The following is a 22,851-nucleotide window of genomic DNA, read 5'->3' on the forward strand; positions in this document are numbered from 1 at the left end:
TCTACGTACACGCGTCACGCGGTTGTTCAGTCCGTGACATCGGAAACGGATTAGGTAATTGTTACGCGTGAGTCCGACACGAGGAATTTTTGTATTCGATCGAGATTTCTGGTCGTGTCGAAACAGACGGTATCGCATAAATAAGGAGGTGCGATAAATGGAACGATAGATCAATCGTGTCCAACAATTTCAGACAGGCTCACTCGACGAGACGGAAACATAGACGCGAACGAGGTAGAGAGTTTTCTAGTATTTAGGCTCACTAAATATAGCGCGAGTCCGCTATAAATCTCAGACTCCCGGACTTGCCGAAACTCAACTGCCACACATTCCGTGGTTTCTTTCGTCGAATGGACCAATTTTCAGTCGGTCGATACCAACGTAAACTCTAAACCGGCATCCGACTACGTATTTTCGGAGCTTCGGAACAGCGTGATTTTCGAGCAGTCAGACATGAAAAGAAAAGTCAAAGTTCTTACGCTTCTGCTTCTCTTTCGTTTCCAGTATGAACTTTTGAAAAACGATCGTACGTGACGTCTACTATATAATAATTTGCGAGCAAGTTCGTCGACGGTGAGAGGCGGAGGGGTGCGCACTAATTAACGTTTTACGTGTAACGTTTAGGTCACGGAGGGAGGTTCGAAAGAGCCCAGTGCCGTAGCATGCCGGCGAGCTGCAGCGGGTGGTGGGGCGTCTCTGAGAGAGCGCGTCGATCGGCGTCGTCGGGCGTCTACACAGGCGTCTGCGTGGTCAGGCAGGGTCCAGAGAAGCGTGCCTACGCGAGTATAACAGGAAGAGGAGGAGGAGGAGGAGGAGGAGGAGGGGGTGTAGGAGGAGGAGTAGTAGGTGTAGGGGTAGGAGGCGGAGGAGGTAGAGGAAGAGGGAAAGGGGGAGGAGGCGCCGGTAGAGGCGGAGGCGGAGGCGGAAGTAAGCGAAAGCGAAGAAGAAGGGGCAGAAGAAGAAGAAGAAGAGGAGAAAGCACGGTGGTGATCTCGGCGAGGAGGAGGGACCGATGAGCGCGGGGGGGGATGGGGGCTCGGGGTTGGGCCCCCCTGAGCTGCCGGGGGCCCAGCCGACTGCCGCGACCCCCCCCATCCTTGGGCAGCACCGGAACCCTCAGACTGCCCAGGACGGACAGCCAGCTACCGCGCAGTCGCAGACGGGCCAAACTCTCGGGACCAGCACCGGTGCCGCGAAATCCGCCACCAAAAGGCCGGCTCGCAGGGGCGGCAAAGCGATACCTGACAGGCCGGTTAGGGCCCTCTTTTGTTTACCCCTCAAGAATCCTTTGCGCAAAATGTGCATCGACGTTGTCGAATGGAAGTATCCTTTTCCTGTCTTTTAGATACAGACGTGGTCTCTTCCATCTCTGAGAATAAAGCATTTTCCTTAATTTGATGTTCGTCACCGTGACAACTTTCAGACCTTTCGAGTGGCTTATTCTGATGACGATATTTGCAAACTGCGTCGCCCTAGCAGTCTACACACCGTACCCATTCGGCGATTCCAATTTGACCAACCAGTATTTGGTAAGTAGATTTTTTCCCCTTATAACGATCAACCGAATAGCTCCAAGACCTTCGGCTATTTTCGTTCTTCCTCTTGTAAGTTTTATACCCCATGCCACGTGTCGTCTTTTCTGTTACGTTCTTATACATTTCCTTTTTTTTTCTCTTTTAGTAGATCGATAGAGATCGATGCCAGGCGTGCTTTTGTTAACGCAGTCAATACCAGTTTATAATACATAGTTGCGAGCTTCTGGTCTCTCGTATTATCGTTTACAGATCAAAATACCGTTCGAACGACGAACCCCGACCAAGGAATTTCGATTGCGCTAATAATAGAGAATATAATAGGAATAACAGTTTCGTTCGTCGAACCACGCGAACCGGTCGGATTATCGATAAATAAACGCTATGTTCAAGAGACAGGGTTGATGTTATGAAACTTATTCGAGGTGAAACTTCAATAATTGCTCAATCTGGCTGACATTGGTAACCACCGTTATCCATTATTATCGGAAAACGTGATTGAGCCAATATACATACCATATCTACCGATCGAGTGGAAAGTTTTCGTAGCAATTGTGTTTTCGTTCACTCGTCTCGCACGACCGTTTAGCGTTTATTTTTTAAACGTAACAGGAGCTACTGACAACTGCTATACGTGTATGTAGGGTAATGCAGTGCGTGTATGTCGTTTATAGGTCGAAGTTGTTGAAAATGTTGAAAAAGGTGGGCGCGCGCGTGAGAGAGAGAGAGAGAGAGAGAGAGAGAGAGAGAGAGAGAGAGAGAGAGAGAGAGGGAGAGGGAGAGAGGGAGAGTTTTGAAAAAGCATCGAACGAGGTTTCGGAAACTGGGCGAACTCGTGTCCTGGAAAATTGGGTTAAAGGTTTTCCGATATAGTATCTTAAGATTTGGCCTTCGAGGGCAAGTGTAAAACCTTTTGTTAAAGGTTTCGCTTTTCCCATAGGCTTATATCGCGGACGGTAGAGTAAACCCTTCTGTACGGCGTCAGACTGCAAACTCTGGTAAAAAGCGTGAGGATACTTTGACGGTGTACTTTGATGCTTGGGTGTCGTTTCAAGGTTAAATTCAGGCCACGAAGATAATCCGTTAACCGAGATTTTTAATTAGCCCCCATCCACGTCTTGTCTGTTTCAGGAAAAGATAGAGTATATATTTCTTGTGATTTTTACGGTCGAGTGCGTTATGAAGATCATCGCTTACGGCTTCGTGGCCCATCCTGGCGCTTATCTTCGAAACGGCTGGAACATTTTAGATTTCTCGATAGTAGTGATAGGGTGAGTAAAATCGACTAGCGGTTACAGTTGATCAAGAAATAGGAAACCATCGAATCATTTCCTAATCCGTTTCCTTACAGAATGGTGAGCATTGTGTTGACGACGCTAATGAAAGAAGGGTTCGATGTCAAGGCGTTGAGAGCTTTTCGAGTCTTACGACCTCTCAGGCTGGTTTCCGGAGTACCAAGTAAGTCATTGGTCACGTATTTGTTAATAAAAAAATTCGATTGGTCTTAGATGTCGCGGAGTGTCCTTTGCGATAAACACAAGCGAGCAATTTCACTTGTATTGCCTTGTCCACCTTCTTGCAGGTCTTCAAGTGGTTCTAAACTCTATTTTGAGAGCGATGATACCCCTTCTTCATATCGCTCTGTTGGTTCTGTTCGTCATCATTATTTACGCTATCATCGGCCTCGAGTTGTTCTCCGGAAAAATGCATAAAACTTGCAGGCACAATGTCACCGGTAAGTACAATTTGTGCGCGGCGTGGCGCGGCGTGGCGCGGCGTGGCGGGGCGCGGCGAGCTCGGAATCGCGGGGCTCAAGGATGCAATAACGTCGCATCTTTCGTTGCGTACGATCCAAGACGAACACGAGCATTGCCTTTCGTTCGATTCGGAAGCCCGAAAAGAATTCGCCGAGAAATGAAATATCGAAGGGAGATGAGTTGTTGGCAGAGACGCATCGGGAGTTCCCGGCTCAACCCCGAAACACACTTCGCATCGGCGCTATTTTAGATATGATTCAGCCGCAGCAAATCTCTAACGTCTAATTATTCTTAGCACGCGGTACGCGACCTACGTGGTCGCGCTTGTATCACGGTAAACAGCTGATTCACGTGAATGCACGAATTCACCTACAACTAACTGGCTGAGAGTGCACAGTGCCAACTTAACGCATTCCCTAATATCGGTCGCTTTTATGCCTTAATGTCGTGGTTAATTTCGCAGGCGCGATCATGGATGAACCGGTTCCTTGTGGGCCCGGTGGCTTCCAATGCGAAAATGTGGGAGCCGAGTACCATTGCAGCAAACAATACTGGGAGGGTCCCAATTGGGGTATTACGAATTTTGACAACTTCGGCTTAGCTATGTTGACGGTCTTCCAGTGTGTTACGCTCGAGGGCTGGACCGAAGTTCTCTACAGCGTAAGATCATATCTACACATACAAACAAGTATTTACCTATAACTTTCGCGAGACGGTGAAATCTTTCAACTTGATCTTTTCTTCTTCTTTCCTTTGCCGTTTGATCGCTTAGATCGAAGATGCGATGGGAAGCTCGTGGCAGTGGATTTATTTTATTTCTATGGTTATACTCGGAGCTTTCTTCGTGATGAATCTGATTCTCGGTGTGTTGTCCGGGTGAGTATCGAAGAATCGAGTTATAATAGAACACGCCGATTCATACGGAAGCTAGAAGGCAGCCCTCCTTTTCCGTTTCATTCGCGAACGCTTCAATTACGCTCGACGTCGTCGACGCCTCTAATCACGTTCTAACCGCGTTGTATCTTTGCGCGACACAGCGAGTTCTCCAAGGAGAGAGAGAAGGCGAAAGCGAGGGGTGACTTCCATAAACTCAGGGAGAAGCAGCAAATCGAGGATGATCTTAGGGGATATCTCGACTGGATCACGCAAGCCGAGGATATCGAGCCGGAAACCGACGAACCGAAAATGCAAGATGGAAAGAGTACGTGTTCTATTATGCTTGTCTGTCAAGAGACTGCTTCTTTCCTTTTGCGGTGCCTCTGAAAGGATCGATAAAACCTTTATTGCAGCAAAACAGCAGAGCGAAATGGAGAGCACGGATCAATTAGAGGGCGATGAAGAGGGGGTTCAACAGGAGTCTGTGTGGAGGAGGAAAAAACGGGACTTTGATAGGTAGGAATATAAATTGTGGTGAAAGGGAAATCGTTTGCAAAGGTCATCGAAGGATTGTTCTCTTTTGCTCAAGTGAACTTGGCCACTTTCTGTCTGATCGCATGAATTTGCAATGGAAATGTTCTAGAGTAAACAGAAGAATGAGAAGAGCCTGCAGAAAAGCTGTCAAGTCACAAGTTTTCTATTGGTTGATTATAGTACTGGTATTCCTGAACACTGGCGTTCTGGCGACCGAGCACTACAATCAACCGCATTGGCTGGATGATTTTCAAGGTATGCGTAAATCGACAAATATCTTTTCACGTTACGTACATGTTTCCTTTCTCGATTAAAATACAGTTATTCTTCTGTTTAAATAGAAATTACAAATATGTTTTTCATCGCGTTGTTCTCTATGGAGATGATGCTGAAAATGTATAGTTTAGGATTTCAAGTAAGTTTCGCATTTAACGAGTCTAAACGAGCATCGCTCGATTAAACTCATCCGTGATCGAATAAGAATGATTATTATCGTTCATCAGGGTTACTTTGTCTCGCTATTCAATCGGTTCGACTGTTTCGTTGTGATCGGCTCGATTACCGAGATGATCCTGACAAACACTCATGTGATGCCACCGCTCGGCGTTTCCGTTCTCCGTTGCGTCCGATTGCTCAGGGTATTTAAAGTGACAAAGTAAGTGCGATTTTGTCGACCGACAAAAAAGAAAAACTACTCAATCAAGACATCGGATACTAGCGACGAACGTTCGATCGATTTACAGGTATTGGAGGTCGTTGTCGAATTTGGTGGCTTCCCTGTTAAACTCGATACAATCGATCGCGTCTCTGTTGCTTCTACTCTTCCTTTTTATCGTGATCTTCGCCCTTCTTGGCATGCAGGTATGACGTTTCGATGTCACCATGAGATCCATTGGCAAATACCGCATGACGTTTTTAATACCGTGTCTACATTCTCGCAGGTGTTTGGTGGGAAATTCAATTTTAGCGATTTACAGGACAAGCCACGACATAATTTCGATAGCTTTTGGCAAAGTTTGCTAACCGTGTTTCAGGTAAGCTTTTATTCGTGAAGTGCTACTGTAAATCGTTATGCTACGTGTAAACCAGTCGTCCTCGTTTCATTCGTAGATACTAACTGGCGAAGATTGGAACGCGGTAATGTACGATGGGATTAGAGCCTATGGAGGTGTTTCAAGCTTTGGCATGCTCGCCTGTTTCTATTTCATCATTCTCTTTATATGCGGTAACTGTATCCTTTTTCGGCGCAAGAAAATATGCGGCAAGACCAAACTCTTTCTTAGCTGGAACGACTACGACGATGATACTCTCATTCCTGTTAATTAATCCTTGACGACAGCAACACCGCAGATATTCTACTGAACGTCTTCTTGGCCATCGCTGTCGACAACCTTGCCGATGCCGAATCGTTAACTGCCATCGAAAAAGAAGCCGAAGAGGAGGTAAGTTTCTCGAAATTTTCCTACGTCTATCGTATCTACCTACGACAATACACGCGTAGCGTGTACGCATATCGAGGGTTTCGTTGGCTCGTTGCGTTTCGTTAGCTCAGGGATGGTGAAAATTAGAGTGCAAGCGGTTTTATCGTTCTCAAAGAGCATCTTCATAGGAAAAGCGGGGCTCGTTTGCCGACGCTCGTAATCATCGACGACGTGCTTTCCTCGGTCTCGGCCTCGGCCTCGGCCTCAGCCGACGCCGACGTTGACGCCAATAGAGACGCCGACAACGAGCTGCCGCCGCCGTTGTCGCGAGACCGTCTTTTTATTGACCGTTACGCGTCATCGATCTTACCTATCTTACGAATACAACTATTTCTCTTGTCGTAATTGTGGTAAAAGTACAGACGTCCATTCGAACCGTCTGGGAACCGTCTAGCGTTCTTCCGAACCGTTGTTCCTTTCTATGTTGCGGCGACAATTTCAATTCTTCGCTATATATTTTTGTTTTAAAACGACAAGTAATTCTTATTACAATTGGTTATTGATTGTAGCTAGTCGGCAAACCGGTGAAAACTGTGTCATCTCCTTTAATCGTTGTGGCGTGCTTCGCTGCTCTGAGCGGTACTACAAAAGCACGCACGCAAAATCGAGGTCATCGCAATCGAATACCGATACTTTCGAATTAAAACCATTATCGAGAAACATTCATTGTTTATTTTCTATTTATCCCGCCGTTAGTTCTCACAGCCTAGCTTAGCCTGTCTCCGCTTCGAGATTCTCCACCGTTTTTGCGACTCGCGTGTATCTTAACTCGAGCGTGAAAAACCGTGGTGTAGGAGCGGACCTAACAAATTCTGATTGCCTCCGTTGCTGAACAAATGACGTCAGTTCCACGGCGACCTGTCATCGTGTTCAAAGCTTAATCGTTCGTGATTTCTCGATAAGCTAATGAAAAATCGATAATTCTCGAGTATTAACCCGACGAGGGTTAATTCTGCCTGGATACGTTATGAAATTTGACGTTACGAGATTCATATAGGCGGGGTTTCTCCTACTTTAAATAGGACATTGAGTCAACGTCTTCCGAGCTATTAATAAACTGTTTGCGTGACATAAAATCCAGCCCGGATTCCTTAGCCGTGTAGTATCAATTGAAAACAAGAAAATCCGAAAACATGATCGTAGTACCGGGAGAATGGATTGTGGAGCGATCGAAAATTTTACCTCGCCGCTTTTGTAGGCGGAGAAAAATAAATCTCACAGTGCCTCGCCAGCCAGGGACGAAATTAGCGGGGAACAGGGTGACGACGGTGGCGATGGGACCGGTGCGGAAGATGAAGGCGGTGGAACCGATCTCGAACACGATCCGAACGAAACGATGGAGGATTACGAGGCGGCTGTGGACACCGAAACGTAACTATTCCTTTCTCTATCGAAATCTGTTGAAAATCCTGTCGAATTCTAAATCGCATATCCGGGCTCGCAGATCGGAGAAAAGCGATGATATGAACACTCACGCGAAAGTACGGTTGAACATAGAGTCCGACGAGGAGGTCGAAGAGGAAGAAGAGGAGGAGGAGATGGATCACAATGATATCCATGGTAGTACACTACTTTCGTTCGATGTAACCTGCAGAATTTACCACTTTCCCAATTGCCGCGTCGTTAATTAGAATATTTATCCAATGACAGACAATGGTATGGATCAAGGCGTGTCCGCCAGACCGAGAAGAATGTCCGAGTTCAACATGGCTACGAAGAAACAACCGATTCCAGCCGGTTCGGCTTTCTTCATTTTCTCACAAACTAACAGGTAACCGTCGATGACACTTTCTCTCCCTCTAACGGGATGTCTCGTGCTCCATATGCCTGGTGTTGTGTTGCAGATTTCGAGTGTTTTGTCACTGGTTGTGCAATCACAGTTACTTTGGAAACGTGATCCTTGTATGTATCATGATATCTTCGGCCATGTTGGCGGCCGAAGATCCTTTAAGCGCCTCCTCTTCTAGAAATCAGGTAAGACATGACGATCGACGTCCACGCGTACTCGAATGACATCGTTCTCTTTGTTCTCATAGATTTTGCTGAAATTCGACTACTTTTTCACTACGGTGTTTACGATCGAGATTTGGCTAAAGATGATCTCTTACGGTTTTATCATACACGACGGTGCATTTTGCCGGTCGGCGTTTAATTTGCTCGATCTTTTGGTCGTGTGTTCCTCTCTGATCTCCATGTCTTTCAGGTAAGAATCCTCGAGCGTACACAGCCATAGAATTGTACGTATTTTTCACGCAAAAACATTTATTCCGCTACTCCTCTTTCAGTTCTGGCGCATTCTCCGTCGTAAAGGTTCTCCGCGTGTTACGTGTGTTGAGGCCCCTGCGCGCCATTAATCGTGCCAAGGGATTAAAGGTATCCTTCTCCGCTTATTATTCAGAGACAATTAGCAAATTTGTTAAATCGATCCCACGGTGTAGCGTATGTCCTGAACTAGGTGTACATAATAAGTACATAATAAGTAAATAGTAATATACTTACTATCTAGTAACATTTAGTTTCGGTTTAGATCGAGTCGCGTAAAATTCGAGTGAACACCTTTCGAAAAGTTAGCAAAACTGACCTTTCTGTTCTGTCACGTTCAAATTTTGAACAGCAAACCGTGCAGCAAAAATCTAAGCATTTCAATTTTCGTACCGCATCGGAGACACTTGCGTGCAATCGATAGATTCGATCAATTCGTTGCGCATCAATTATTTCCTTTAGTTCTGCGCGTACGTACGATGTTTCCCATGCGGCTCGGAAAGTGATTAGACCACCAAACGGTAGATAAACGGTAGATGAAAAAAAAAAGGAGAAAGTAAGAAATAATAAAGTGATAAAAGAGAAAGAAAATGGTATCCGACGCAATAAATTGGTCGGCACACGTAATCCCGTTTGTAAAAGAGCGGATCTACATTCTGATTAATGTTGAACCCAGCACGTAGTACAGTGCGTCATCGTAGCGGTAAAGACTATCGGAAACATAGTCCTCGTCACCAGCCTCCTGCAGTTCGTGTTCGCCGTCATTGGCGTACAACTGTTCAAGGTAGGATTGCCAGGCCCCGCATATTAAACGGTCCTGGGACATTCCTTCGAACCTCTTGTAGTACACTAGAGTGGCATAATGTACAACCAAACCTCGATATCCCCTTGACCTTAACTCTGTCGACCCTTTAGCCCTCTCTTACGACCTGGTACGTATGTATGTATATATGTATTTATACATACGTATACCTATGCGTATACAATATATATGCATACATATATAGGTACATATATCGCGGTCGTTCTCGTTCATTCATTACCTCACATACGTTTGATGCAACGCTAGAATAATTCACCATCACGAAATTCACCACTACCAATTCGTCTACCACCTCGGTACGCCTTTGCTCGACATCCCGTCAACCTTCTTCGACGATTATTCACGGTGTACTCCGGAGTTTCATTGGCCCTGACGACGTATGGCCGATAATTAGCCACGAAATGTTTTCTCGCGCGGAGCTAATCGATCGGAGAAAATAATCGTCGAGAGGTGCGGGCACGAAGCAGACGTTGTTTTTTCCGACAGATGCACCTCTGGGTACCTTCCCTGTGAAACAAGCTGTTTTGCGTATACGTAATTTGATCATTGGGTTTCTTTGTCTCGACACTCTCCTCCCTGAAACCTGTCACTGAAAAACAGTTGTATACCTTGGTTTCTTCTTTTCCCGTCAACTTTATTTGTTTGCCTTTCCACCGACACTGTATACGTGTGATCTAACGATCGAACGATTGCCCCCATCCGAGATACTTTTACGTGCGGACGGACACGGCCTGTTCAGTTTGCGTAACTTGGCGACTATTCTTTCGTTGGAACCTGGCGTAAAAGGCTGTTGCGTGGGGGCTCGTATCGCCGTCACTTTTGCCAGAGAACAAATCCTGCCCGATCGTTTCGTTCCCATTGAACGATAATCTCATCAACGTCGTTCCGCATCGTTTTTCCGAAGAAACAAAGTGTTCAAAGCGCAACTGTGCTTCGATCGGGAAAAAAGAGACTTGCTTTTGCTAACGATCCGGTTCGGTATCGTCGATAGTAGTAGATCGGTTCTAGTCAGATGCGTTTTTGTTGTGCAATCGTTAATGTGATTCTCTCTTTTTCGACTAGTCTTATAAACGGTTTCTCACGTTATTCGACTATCGTGGTAGTGTATAGGAAAGATGATCGCAATAGAAGCTCTCCCTAGAGGCGAGCAATCTCGTTCAATTTATGTTTTTCACCAGCAGATATCTATATGTATATCATACATACATGTATACATTATGCTATACTATGGCATGTTAATACGAAGTAGTGTACCGAGCATTTACATGTATCATCTAATATGTAGTAGACGAGTGACCGGGGGGAGATGAGACGGTAGCTCAAATTAGATAGAGACAGAATGGAACATCGTTGTTGTTGTTGTTATTGTTGTTAATGTTGCATACACACATTTATATACTCTGTCTGTCCTTACATATGTACATATATGTATGTATGTATGTTGCCATTTTTCGAAGGAAACAATTTTACGTAAGATCACTTACGATTTTTAGACTATCGACTTTGGCTTTCGTACCTTCGTTTATTTCTTCTATGTCTAGACATCTTGTAACTTTCTTTGTCTCTCTGTTCCTTCTTTTCTCTCCCCCCCCCCTTCTCTCGCTCTCTTTCTCTCTCTCTCTCTCAATCTCTGTCTCTTTCTTGTTTCTCTTCTATCATTCTCTCTCTCTCTCTTTCTCTCTTTCTCCCTTTATTTCTTGTTGCCTTCACTTCGTTGTTGCTCGAGACTCTCTATTAGCTGAACGACACACAAATTTTCGAACACACGCGGAGAAGACGAGAACAATTTCTGTAGGATGCGACCGCGGACACGATCGACGATATTGTCGATATCGATGGTATTAACAATATTATTGATCGTGTACGAAAAACAATGATTGTCGCGACATGACACGACACGACACGACACGACACGACACGACACGACACGACACGACACGATACGACACGACACGACATTAACGCTCGACACGCATAGAGAAACTCATGCAGGCTGCGTGGTGAAAATAGATAGTAGAGACTTGTTTGAAAATTTGCATGCTTGTGCCGGCTGAGCGCGTTGCAGTGGTGTGTCGCTATATTAACACGAGAGAAAAAAAAGAGAAAGAGAAAGAAAGAGAGAAAGAAAGGAAGAAAGATAGGAAGAACGGAAGAAAGAGAGAAAGGAAAAAAGAAAGGAAGGAAAGAAGGAAGGAGGGAAGAAAGGAAGGAAGGAAGGAAGTAAGGAAGTAAGAAAGAAAGGAAGGAAGGAAGGAAGGAAGGAAGGAAGGAAGGATGGAAGGAAGGAAGGAAGGAAGGAAAGAAGTTTTCGTAATCGACATTCGTAATCGAAACGAAGCGTCACGGCACTTCTCTGTCCGGTCTACTCGCAAGGTTTTTCGTTTTGGCCTGAATCAGATTTTTGCGATCGTCGATCGAACGTTTTTGCCCCTCGATTGCCTGCGATTGTTCGGAACCGCGTACCACACGTTTCCCCTTACATTCGTCTAGTAGTTACTGCGTTACTGCGCCGTCGATCTTTGTCGTACTTGTCAGAGGACAGAAAAGTTGGACGCTGAAGAAAGGTCGTAGCGTAGTGTACTTTCGTTGGTTGTCCACGGATGCATCGATTCCTGATACTTGTCTCCATTTCGAAGGAGTGCGAGAGAAACTTTCGAGGTTTCCACGAATGAATTGTACAAGCAGGATATATAGATGGTAACGGTCATTAGATATCTCAGAAGGTGCCAGGTACACGTAACATATTTGCGACACTAACCAACCTCTTTTAACAGTCGATCGGATTTCCCGCTAGTACCGGAAGAACGTATTCGTCCTTTGTTTTGCTCGTAAATATCAGAAATACCGCTTCCATTAACTATGTATGACTAAAGAGAACTCCGACCAACGCTTCAAGGAATAACAAATTTTTACACCATTCTGTCCACAAAACGTTCGATTCTCACTTCATGTTTTCTTATCAAACTAACCGACCCCCGTTTTGCGTGGCAAACTGCGACCGAAACAAGAAGATTCTTGATCCGCGAACGAACAGTTTTGACGATTAAAGAAGACGAAACGTCCGAAATTGAACGATCAGGCGAGACAATTACGATCGAGCATTTCGAAAGTTAGAGTCGACGTAGAGTAGAGGCCCCATAGGTGCATTGCCGAGACAAAAACATCGAGCACTGGTGGGTTGGATGGATGGCGAGGGCTTAGTTCACGATTTTAAAGGGACCAAAAAAACGAGAACAGTAAGAAAAATGCGAAAGAAAAAAAAAGATGGAACGAAAAGGGCAAGAAAGACTCGCTGCTGACAGGATTACGAGACAGAAACTAGAGAAAAAAAAAACGAGAAAGGAAAAAAGTAGAAAGAGTAAAAAATTAGAGAAGACGGAGCTGAGCAATGGAACGATCGAAATAATAAAGTTCGCAGCTAGCAATTCCCGATGCCCCACAGCCCCAAAGACACCATTAAAATACCCAGCCGACCCCCGATTAATGCTACCTTGTATATTTTTTGTTTTCTCTTTCTGTCTGTCTGTCTCACGATCCCGGTTTTTCCCGCTGTGCTCGCTCGCCCCGCTCACCTGCCCTCAACCAACTACATATAAAGTACGTAGTCAAGTGTGTGATTGTCGCCATTAAAACGATCGGCAACATTATGTTGGTCACCTATCTTCTACAGTTCATGTTCGCTGTTATCGGGGTACAGCTGTTTAAGGTAAAGCCAACAAGCACCACTTAGAAAGTTTAAACTAAGCCAACGAGAATTTCTTTCTTCTTCTTCTTCTTCTCTCTAACTATATCTTCCTCATTTCTTTTTCTTCTTTGTCATCTTCCTCTTCTGCTTCCACTTTTATTTCTTCTTCTTCTTCTTCGGATCTACTGTTTTTTCGTTATTTTGATTTTCTCCTGTAAAATTGTACGTTTTTTTTTTGTCATCCGAACGGTCTTTTTGACAAGCGGATGGTCTTGTATTAGAAATCGGAAGCTTTGAATGCCGATGTTGGTTCGCGTGATCCGGAAGTTTTAATTTCCTTCGCGAAATACGGGGTACCGACGCGATTACTGTTCGCGGAAATTGCCGCTCTTCGATCACCAATTGCCGCTTAATTGCGGCTCTAACTTTTACTTTTCCTCTTCCTCTCCCTCTCTCTCTCTCTCTCTCTCTCTCTATTTCTATTTCTTTCTCTTTGCCAAAAGCGGCTTATTTCTCGCACCCTGAATTTCGCGATACTCTGCACGCTGACTGGTCGCAATGTCCATCGAGATATTCGTTCGAAAGTTAATTATTTTCTCTGGTCGATCTTGTTCGACTCTACAAAGGTGAATATCGGCAATGAGACGGCAGCGACCATCGCGTAGATAGTTCGGTGTTCGCTTTGAATGTACAATCGGTAACACGTTATCGGGATCGGATAGTCAGGTTCGTAACTTGGAGCATGAAACTGGGACGTTGATCGATCAACCTACATACTCGAGAAGATACATCGTTACTGCCAATATTACCCTTTGCAGAGATTTTCTGCATTCACGATAACACCCTCGAGCACGGTAACGTGTACGCTGTTAATAAATATAATAGTTTAACGCTTTACAAAGAACATCAGCCGGTGCTAGTACTTGTCGCGTGTCATTTAACGAATGCATCATCATATGACCATCATCGAACTCCAGCTAAAGAGACACACATTTAACAAATAGGTATGCAAGTTTCGCTGCGAACGCGTGAATGACGCTTTCATCGTAGCGCATGTTCGACGAAATCGTAACGCGCCGAAATCACGAGTAATCTGATCGTTGCGAACGATGAAACGATGAAAGGGGTTGTGAAGAGAGTTGATTGGGTTCCTCGTGGTTACGGTTCGCGCGACACACGGAAAGAAGCGATGCATGAAACTGATTTTCCGTCGTTCCGATTGCAAAAACATAACATCCGGGGGACAACCATCATATCCCTGATGTATGCGTTTCGTCTAGAAAGAGAGTAGCCATCGAGAAAGGGGAGATAAAAATGAAAATGACGGCAAAGAAACCCTCTACTCTGCTGCATTCGGTGTTCGTTCCCAAGTTCTTTTCTAATTCCGTGGTAGAGAGCAATCGCGTGGGCAATTTCATCGGGTGTGGCAGTTTTCTACATGAAAAAATTCGAGCACTGACTTCAGCTTTATATGTACGTGTATGTATGTACGGGTACGGGTACTCTCGATTCAATCGGCGCACGTGGCCCAAACGAGACTAGCCTGCACCACTCGACATACTTTCTGTATACGTATCTATGTAATACAAGTATAATATGTTACAAGGATCTATGTACATGTGTGCACGCTGAACGGAATGAGATATTTTTTGTTTTCAGTTATTTATTATTTTCTTCTGTCACCTATAAATTTTTCTTTGATCTTTCCTTTACTTTGCTCGATCACTCGCTGCTACTGACTTCGCTCCAAAGAATGGCCAATTAACGATACACGCTGTTTCTGTCTCCTACGTACATCGACACTCTTGATATCCGTTCGGAGCGTTTCATGGAATTAGAAGAGAATCGTAGAACCGTAGAACCGTAGAAACGGATATCAGGAATATCGAGGCGTTGCGCGACTACTCGCAACCGAAGCACCGATCTGTCAGCATTAATGGAATTTTTGTGTTGTATAGGGGAAATTTTTCTTTTGTACCGATGCATCGAAAATGACGAAGGCCGAATGCCAGTAAGTTATCTCGCAAACAAATCGAAAGGCGAAAAATAGCCGATAATGAAATGGTATCGGTGTCCACTTTCAGGGGCACGTATCTCGAGTTCGAGAACGGTAATATCAATAAGCCGGTGATGAAAGAGAGGAATTGGCTCCAGTACCGTTTCCATTTCGACGACGTCGCGAAAGCGATGCTCACGCTTTTCACCGTGTCGACGTTCGAAGGCTGGCCGTCGTAAGTACCATTTCCCGCGACTTTCGAGTCGTTCGGAACAGCCGTTTCTAATGCTTTCCCCACCCAACAGACTTCTAGACGTGTCGATCGACTCTAACAAGGAGGATCATGGACCAATACATAATTTTCGGCCGATAGTGGCCGCGTACTACATCATTTACATAATTATCATAGCATTCTTCATGGTGAACATCTTCGTTGGTTTCGTTATTGTCACTTTCCAGAACGAGGGTGAGCAAGAGTACAAAAACTGCGAGCTTGACAAGAACCAGGTGAGCGATTCGGTACCGTGGCAGACGGTCTCTATCTATCTATCCTCCAGCAGTGTGTACGCATTGTCTAAAGAATGATATCTGTCGCCTGTTTCGCGCAGCGGAATTGCATCGAGTTCGCGTTGAAAGCGAAACCAGTACGACGATACATACCGAAGCATCGAATACAGTACAAAGTCTGGTGGTTCGTTACTTCACAGCCATTCGAGTACACCATTTTCACTCTGATCATGATCAACACTGTCACCTTGGCGATGAAGTTCTATCGGCAACCGGAAATCTATACGCAAGCGTTGGACGTTCTCAACATGATATTCACCGCGGTCTTCGCCCTCGAGTTTATCTTCAAGTTGGCGGCCTTCCGATTTAAGGTAGCGAAACTCACCACGGTCTACTCTAACGTACAAGTACGAGTAAAAGTTGAATTGTTTCGCAGAACTATTTCGGCGACGCTTGGAACGTGTTCGACTTTATTATAGTCCTCGGGAGTTTCATCGATATAGTTTACTCCGAAGTGAACGTAAGTAGTTTCGTCGAGGCACCACGGGACAGGTAAATAGAGTCTCCATCGTGTTTTCGCAGCCCGGCTCGACCATCATTTCCATCAACTTCTTTCGGCTATTTCGAGTGATGCGACTAGTGAAATTGCTGAGCAGAGGGGAAGGCATCCGAACGCTTCTCTGGACGTTTATCAAATCCTTCCAAGCTCTTCCCTATGTGGCGTTACTGATTATAATGTTGTTCTTCATTTACGCCGTGATAGGTATGCAGGTAAGCGATCTTCAAGTCGGTTATAGTCAAGGGAACGATTTTCTCTCAAGGTGAAGAGAGACCAAGTGGCAAAAAATTTCCATCGTTATTTGTTCAGGTGTTTGGAAAGATCGCAATTGACGATGACACATCGATAGACCGGAACAACAACTTTCAGTCGTTCCCACAGGCGGTGTTGGTCTTATTTCGATCGGCCACGGGTAAGAAAATTCGCAAAAATTATCGTAAATGTTGATCAGAGAAAAAAAAAGGATAGAGTGGATCTAAAGCGATGTCGTTGCCCGATACGCAGGCGAAGCTTGGCAGGATATCATGATGGACTGTTCGTCGCAACCGGCTAAAGTAAAATGCGATCCGTATAGCGACGAAGCGAACAGTACAAGTGGTTGCGGATCCGATATTGCATTTCCCTACTTTATATCTTTCTACGTTTTATGCTCGTTCCTGGTAAGAAACGTTCAAAAATAATTCTCCAATTCTCCTCGGCTTAACCCTCGGCTCGGTTACGCAACGGTTCGTCCTCCGTTTTACAGATCATTAATCTCTTCGTCGCTGTAATCATGGACAATTTCGATTACTTGACGAGGGATTGGTCCATCCTGGGTCCCCACCATTTGGACGAGTTCATTCGTCTGTGGTCCGAATACGATCCGGACGCGAAAGGTCGTATCAAGCACTTGGACGTGGTCACTCTCCTCAGAAAGATATCTCCGCCTTTGGGTTTCGGTAAACTCTGTCCCCATCGAGTCGCGTGTAAAGTCAGTACCACTTGCAGCTCGGCGTATGCCTTTACGCGTGCCGTAGCGATAACGTAAACTCTTTCAGAGGCTGGTCTCGATGAACATGCCACTGAACAGCGACGGCACCGTCCTGTTCAACGCGACGCTGTTCGCCGTGGTGAGGACATCGTTGCACATCAAGACCGAGGGAAACATCGACGACGCGAACGCCGAGTTAAGGGCGGTGATCAAGAAAATCTGGAAAAAGACCAACCCGGAGCTTCTCGATCAAGTGGTACCGCCACCGGGAGGTAGGGTTCTCTGATACTTAGCCACGATACGAACTTGGACAGCTATCGAACGAAACGAACTTTCTAGGCGACGACGAAGTAACCGTTGGCAAATTCTACGCGACTTTCCTGATCCAAGATTACTTCAGGAGATTCAAAAAGCGTAAAGAACAAGAATTGAAGGATGGCGACAAGGAATGCCACAACACCGTCACGCTACAGGTAAGGTCGCTTTTACTAACTACCTAATTTCATTAGAATCCGGTAGTTGATACGGTTCTAATTCGGTTAAAGGCCGGTCTGAGAACTCTCCACGAAGCTGGACCCGAACTGAAGAGAGCCATTTCAGGAAACTTGGAAGAGCTGCTCGACGATAATCCGGAACCTATGCACAGGGTATGACAAACCAGGAATGAAATTTTCTTCGCCTGAACTGAAAAGGATAATCGTATCGTATTTCGTTGCTCCACAGAGAAATCATTCGTTGTTCGGTAGCGTCTGGTCGAGTATGAGGAAAGGACATCACAGTTTCAATCGAGCCAGATCTCTGAAAGTAAACTCGACGAGCAAGGTAACGACGACGATGGACGAAGGTTGAGGGCGTACGCATTTCGGATCGGAAGCTTTAAATTCGCTTTTAAATTGGCAGGCTTCACCGACGAATTCTATAGACTTTCTGCCATACTCGTCGCTTCAGAGAGGGGGCGGGCTCGATGCGACGAATCAAATCACTGCGAGGTCTCATCAAGTAGTGCCAAACGTAGCAGGGTTAGTTAAATAATTGATAATGAGTCGAAGTGAGAAAAGATTTGATTACGATTATCGCGCGAACGTGTTTAGCGGTCTGAGCGACAGCGCAATGAACCAAATGGGAATCGATCTAAAGCTGACAGGCATCGAGGAGAGTATACCATTGAGACCATTGGCCGTGTTCGAGAATCCTGCGCAACAGCAGTCGTATCACCATCCTCCTTACAAAGTGGTCGAGTAAGTAGAACATCCTGTTCGCTAAGAATTTTTTGTAGCCAACACGCGTCAAGGGTAGACTTTCGCTTACGGGCCGCATAAAAGAGAGATCGGGTCGGAAGTGTGAGAAGGATGTGTGGGGGAAAAAAGGAGGAACAACACGATCGTCTGTTAGTGATCGGTGAATTGTACGTTTCAGCGGTCCAGGTAGCGGTAACTACCTTCATCCGAATAGCGAATATGGTAAGAGAAGTTAGGGGGCTATGGGAGTGTCGATAGTTGGCTTTTATTTGATCGAATAGCATTTTTCGCTTGCGCGCTTGCATGCGTACCACTACTAACCACGTCCAGACCTCGACGATCTCGTCGAGTTCGCTGGATAATCTCTCTCTTTCTCTCTCTCTCTCTCTCTCTGTCTCTCTCTCTCTCTCTCTGTCTCTCTCTCTCTCTCTCTCTCTCTCTCTTCCTTGTACGAATCCGAATTCGAACGTGATTCGCATGCCTCGTGTTCTCGTTCTATCGAGACGGACTATCGTTTGGTTGCGAGTTCGCGATATCGTCGAGCGCCATGGATGGTAGAAGGTTCTCGAGGACGCGGCGGCGAAGGTTCGCCGGCATGCCGAGAGCCGATAACTAACTAAGAGAGTGGTTTTTGCCCATTCTTGCGCCCAACGCGCGTCTACGTCTCCGTGACTGCTCGTAGCAGTCTTCAGGACGGAATCGAGCGGCAGCTGACCCCACCGACGCCACCACCCCGAAGGAACCTACCACCCCCGTCCATTGATCCGAGCACCGGCACCCTGCACTCCGTGCAAGTCTCGTCCAGCAAGTCCGCCAGCGCAGCGACGTCGATCGCCACGCGCACGAATACGTCGAGTACGAACACGTCGACTGCCACGACCAGCCCGAGCCTCGGTTCATCCTCCAATGGGACTCGTTCTTACCCAACTAGGGGCTGCTGCGTCGATTGTGCCGTCTGGAGTAATCACGGTACGATCTACACACAGACACACAGACACACACAAACACACGCTCACTATTTCTCTCGCTCTCTTTCTCTCTCTCTCTCTCTCTCTTTCTTTCTCTCTCAATTTTTATCCGCCCATCTCTTTGTCTCACTTATTTTCTTAACACGACTACTTTTGTTGTCACGCGAGAAAAAAAATTATCTCGCCTCCCGTTGATCGGTTCAGTGGAGCAAGCTGCGTAACGACGCTTATCAGAGAGTTTTCGAGAGAACGAATTGAGGCGCGAGGCGAGATAAGTTCTAAATGGGAATGCTAAAGGAGAATACGGTGTCGGCTGAATATACGGCAGCCATAGATCGCGAGGACGGAGATTCATCGGTGACGAGCGACTATAGCGAGTCCGGCGGATCAAGAGGATCTAGTTGTTGGAGCAACTCGGAGAAAGTCGGGGAACGTCGAGGAGGATCGCTGAAGGTCCCGCAGGAGGTACCGGGATCGTCTCGATGTCGTATGGTTCGAGGTCGACGCGATCTGCTGGTCGGGAAGTCTGCCCCGTCGAGTTTTCGGAAACGCGAGGGCAGTAGGGGCGGCGGTCGCGGTGGTCGCGGCGGTCGTTCAAGCGGCTCGACCACGTCCGCGAGTACCGGGGTCACCCACAGCGTTGCCAATGGCCTGAAGCTCGCCCAAACCCAGGCCATCGCAGTCGCCGGTTTCCTCGCCGACGTCGACACGCGGCACGACCGGGTCTGCGCTTCCTGTCTCTCGCATCGGGCCTCTTACCACGGCAGAGGTGATTAATCCTCGATTACAAATACACACGCGCGCTGGTTCGCCACTCGACTGCTACATTCGGATCGGCTCGAAATTGAAAATATTCTATTACGTATTTTCTCGCACGCACGCGCGTCCCAACTGGGCACCCGTACACACACGCACATACACGCACACGCACACGCACACGCACAGGCACACAAACGCAGTCGCATCTCCAAGGCACTTTCGGAGACACGAAGAGAGACGTGGACGGGGTAAAGCGTATTGCGTATATGTAGCATGACGAAACTGCCGCTCGAATTGCATGCGTTCTGGCAAAATATAATAATTTCCGTACCGTCTGTATCTATAATCGTTTGTGATGCGATTCGACGCTTGACGCCACGCAACTAACCATGCAACCGCTCGGTGTGCCATCGAATCGCTTCTCGAGATCGTAGAGAGGCAAAAAAGCGTAACGCGATGAGGTTAAAATTCGTTGACCGGATCTACTCGTTCGTCAGTTTCCTGGGCCGGAGAGAGTAACGGGAGCATCGGCGCGGAGCGTCTGTCCCACAGTCTGCCGGGCAGCCCCGCCGATCGGAAGCCGAACTTCGAGGTGATCGGAAGCGCGGAGAGCCTGGTTGGCCGGGTAAGAATACATCGTTTCTCTGGTACGCGCGTAAATCTAACTAATCGCAATCGATACGACGCTTAGGTTCTCGTGGAACAGGGACTGGGCAAGTATTGCGATCCAGACTTCGTCAGGTATACGTCGCGAGAGATGCAAGAGGCGTTGGACATGACCAGCGAAGAGATGGATCGCGCGGCCCATCAGCTTTTGTTGCAAGAACGCCGTGGACAACCGCTCTCGTATCAGCTTCAACAGGGATCGGAGCAGCAATGGACGCCGATGTATCAGCCATTGGCGAGCCAACAGCCGACCGGTATCGGCTACCAACCGCTACAGGAGCAGCAACCGTCCGGTCCGCGACAGTACCACCGATCGTATTATCGCGGCAGTGGACAACCGACAACCTCCTCGGACCAATTGACCACGCATCAGCAACAACCGCCGCCGTCTTAGCGACTTCGTCAGCCCCCAACACCCTCACCCAACCCCTTCTAGATCGTGTTCCTAGTTCGTTCGACTAGTCAAACGAGAACATACTTCCTCCCAGGTACTATACATATGTATATAGATATAGATATAGATATAGATATAGATGTAGATCCCCGAAGGAATGACCAAGGTCGAATCCGATTGCCGTTGACAGGATTGCGGCTCGAAGGAGGAGGAACGGAGCAAAACGAAACGCTGAACGATCTTTTCGGCCGGTTCGTTCGCCGTTTCTCTTGTCGCGTACGATTTTCATCGTACGATTGGTAGAAGGCTTCCGGCGCAAGCAATAAAGCAACGAGGGCAAAGGTGGTTGGCGAGAACGTTTGGAAGATCGGGAATGAAGAGGGCTTCGTTCGATGATGGCAACGAACATTATCAGGGAACGTTCCGAGATACGTAATCGTTTCGATTCGAGCGAACGTTGTCGTGTTCTTTCAATTTTTCTTTCACGAGCGATCACGCGCACAGTTTATGAACAGAGACAGAGGGAGAGTAATTAACGCGCGAAAAGGGGCGCGGACGATTTATCCTTATTGCTCTCGTTCTTATCGTAAATACACCTATTACACTTCGATTACCGTTGTTTAGGATACAATTGAACTAATTATTGCTCTTCGTACGATGGATTACTAGATGAGATAACAAGTGCCTAAGTATCTGTAACTTCTTTTGGACCAGAGAAGACTTTTATCAACTTAGACAAAGTACTACTACCGCGAATTACGAAGCAAATTGCGTGTCTGATGTCTACGCTACGGTATCGCGACACACCTACGTACATGTAGATACCTATATATATATTACTATTGTTCGTATGTAATTGTACATATACGTTGCGAGTATAATCAGTTGTTGCGCGAGTATGAATGGTCGATGAAAAGGCGAACGCCGGCGAGCTCCGTTTTTACCAGCTCCGGAGGGTGAACCGTGGCGAATCGCGGATACCGATCGGCAAAAAAAAAAGAAAAAAAAAAACAAAAAAAAAACAACGCTTCTTTCTCCCGCATCCGGAAACGCGTATCAAATCGCAGCGTCTCTACCGCGATCTCCATCATTTTTTCTATTGAAAACGTTTCACGACCATTTTAACCGGCTCTTCTCCCCTCTTTTAGATTTGCGATTTTTACCAATTACACGTCTCGCCGAAATCTCTCTACCGAATGCGTATATTCTTCTAGCCGCGTGCACGTATGTATGAATGATCGAACGAGCGACAGAGAGAGAGAGAGAGAGAGAGAGAGAGAGAGAGAGAGAGAGAGAGAGAGAGAGAGAGAGAGAGAGAGAGAGAGAGAGAGAGAGCACCGCATATGTTGCGATAACGAAAGAAAACGATGCGAACCTCCCCGTCTCCGTAGATATCGCGCGATCTTCGATAAAACATCTTCGATAAAAGATCGTGGAGAGCATCGGATTCGATCGAAGGAAAACAGATTGCAAACCAACCAGGCGAAGGGGCATAGAAAAGAAAGTGGAAAAAAAACATCCAACAGACACGTGGTTCTGCGCATGTTCCACCGGCTAAGTTTTCATCGGTTCTAAAGGGTGAACACGTCCAGAGTATTCTCGAAAAACGAGATGCCATCGAGCATCCAACGGTATTACAAAGCATTCTCGGTGAAACCCGAAACAGTGTCTGTAAGGAAACCTGCGTTCGATTTCTCCTGTACCTCGGAACGACTTCGACAATAATCTTCATCGATGTTCAATTTCTCAGAACCACGTTCTCTCTGGAACTCCTCGCGACACCATTTCGACTTAATGGTGTAAAGTCTCGCCGCAAACGCGCCATTTAACCATTTCTCGCGTCG

General features: G+C 46.5%; 1 protein-coding gene across 6 annotated transcripts; it reads left to right on the forward strand.

The window, feature by feature from the left end:
• The first annotated feature begins 843 nt into the window (after positions 1–843).
• Ca-alpha1d (Ca[2+]-channel protein alpha[[1]] subunit D) lies at positions 844–21,991 on the forward strand. 6 transcript variants are annotated; one of them, XM_076904313.1, is made up of 43 exons: positions 844–1,323; positions 1,424–1,529; positions 2,664–2,803; positions 2,884–2,990; positions 3,115–3,267; positions 3,753–3,949; positions 4,062–4,165; positions 4,327–4,490; positions 4,579–4,681; positions 4,809–4,954; positions 5,041–5,114; positions 5,203–5,354; positions 5,443–5,560; positions 5,641–5,733; positions 5,810–5,930; positions 6,050–6,141; positions 7,379–7,551; positions 7,625–7,740; positions 7,831–7,951; positions 8,025–8,154; positions 8,217–8,383; positions 8,466–8,553; positions 9,119–9,226; positions 14,909–14,961; positions 15,035–15,181; positions 15,252–15,453; positions 15,555–15,824; positions 15,890–15,973; positions 16,036–16,224; positions 16,322–16,424; positions 16,517–16,671; positions 16,758–16,982; positions 17,050–17,254; positions 17,322–17,455; positions 17,528–17,629; positions 17,706–17,804; positions 17,883–18,001; positions 18,074–18,220; positions 18,903–19,189; positions 19,517–19,957; positions 20,445–20,572; positions 20,639–21,101; positions 21,198–21,991. In XM_076904313.1, the coding sequence occupies exons 1-42, from the start codon at positions 1,013–1,015 to the stop codon at positions 21,005–21,007; spliced, it is 6,543 nt and encodes a 2,180-aa protein (XP_076760428.1). In that variant the 5' UTR covers positions 844–1,012; the 3' UTR covers positions 21,008–21,101; positions 21,198–21,991. The 6 variants fall into 6 exon arrangements, with proteins under 6 accessions (XP_076760428.1, XP_076760430.1, XP_076760429.1 ...); XM_076904315.1 differs by having other exon boundaries at positions 18,906–19,189; XM_076904314.1 differs by lacking the exon at positions 9,119–9,226 and adding an exon at positions 12,864–12,971.
• Positions 21,992–22,851: the final 860 nt, after the last annotated feature.

Source organism: Xylocopa sonorina, chromosome 11 (assembly GCF_050948175.1).
Source record: "Xylocopa sonorina isolate GNS202 chromosome 11, iyXylSono1_principal, whole genome shotgun sequence".
NCBI lineage: Eukaryota > Metazoa > Arthropoda > Insecta > Hymenoptera > Apidae > Xylocopa > Xylocopa sonorina.

What these genes read in the sequence shown, in the direction of transcription:
- Ca-alpha1d (XM_076904313.1), top strand. Translation starts at nt 1,013, where the DNA reads ATGAGCGCGGGGGGGGATGGGGGCTCGGGGTTGGGCCCCCCTGAGCTG. An exon ending in AGTGGTACCGCCACCGGGAG is followed by an intron (nt 17,255 to 17,321) that starts GTAGGGTTCTCT and finishes CGAACTTTCTAG; the next exon opens with GCGACGACGAAGTAACCGTT. An exon ending in GGCCTCTTACCACGGCAGAG is followed by an intron (nt 19,958 to 20,444) that starts GTGATTAATCCT and finishes CTCGTTCGTCAG; the next exon opens with TTTCCTGGGCCGGAGAGAGT.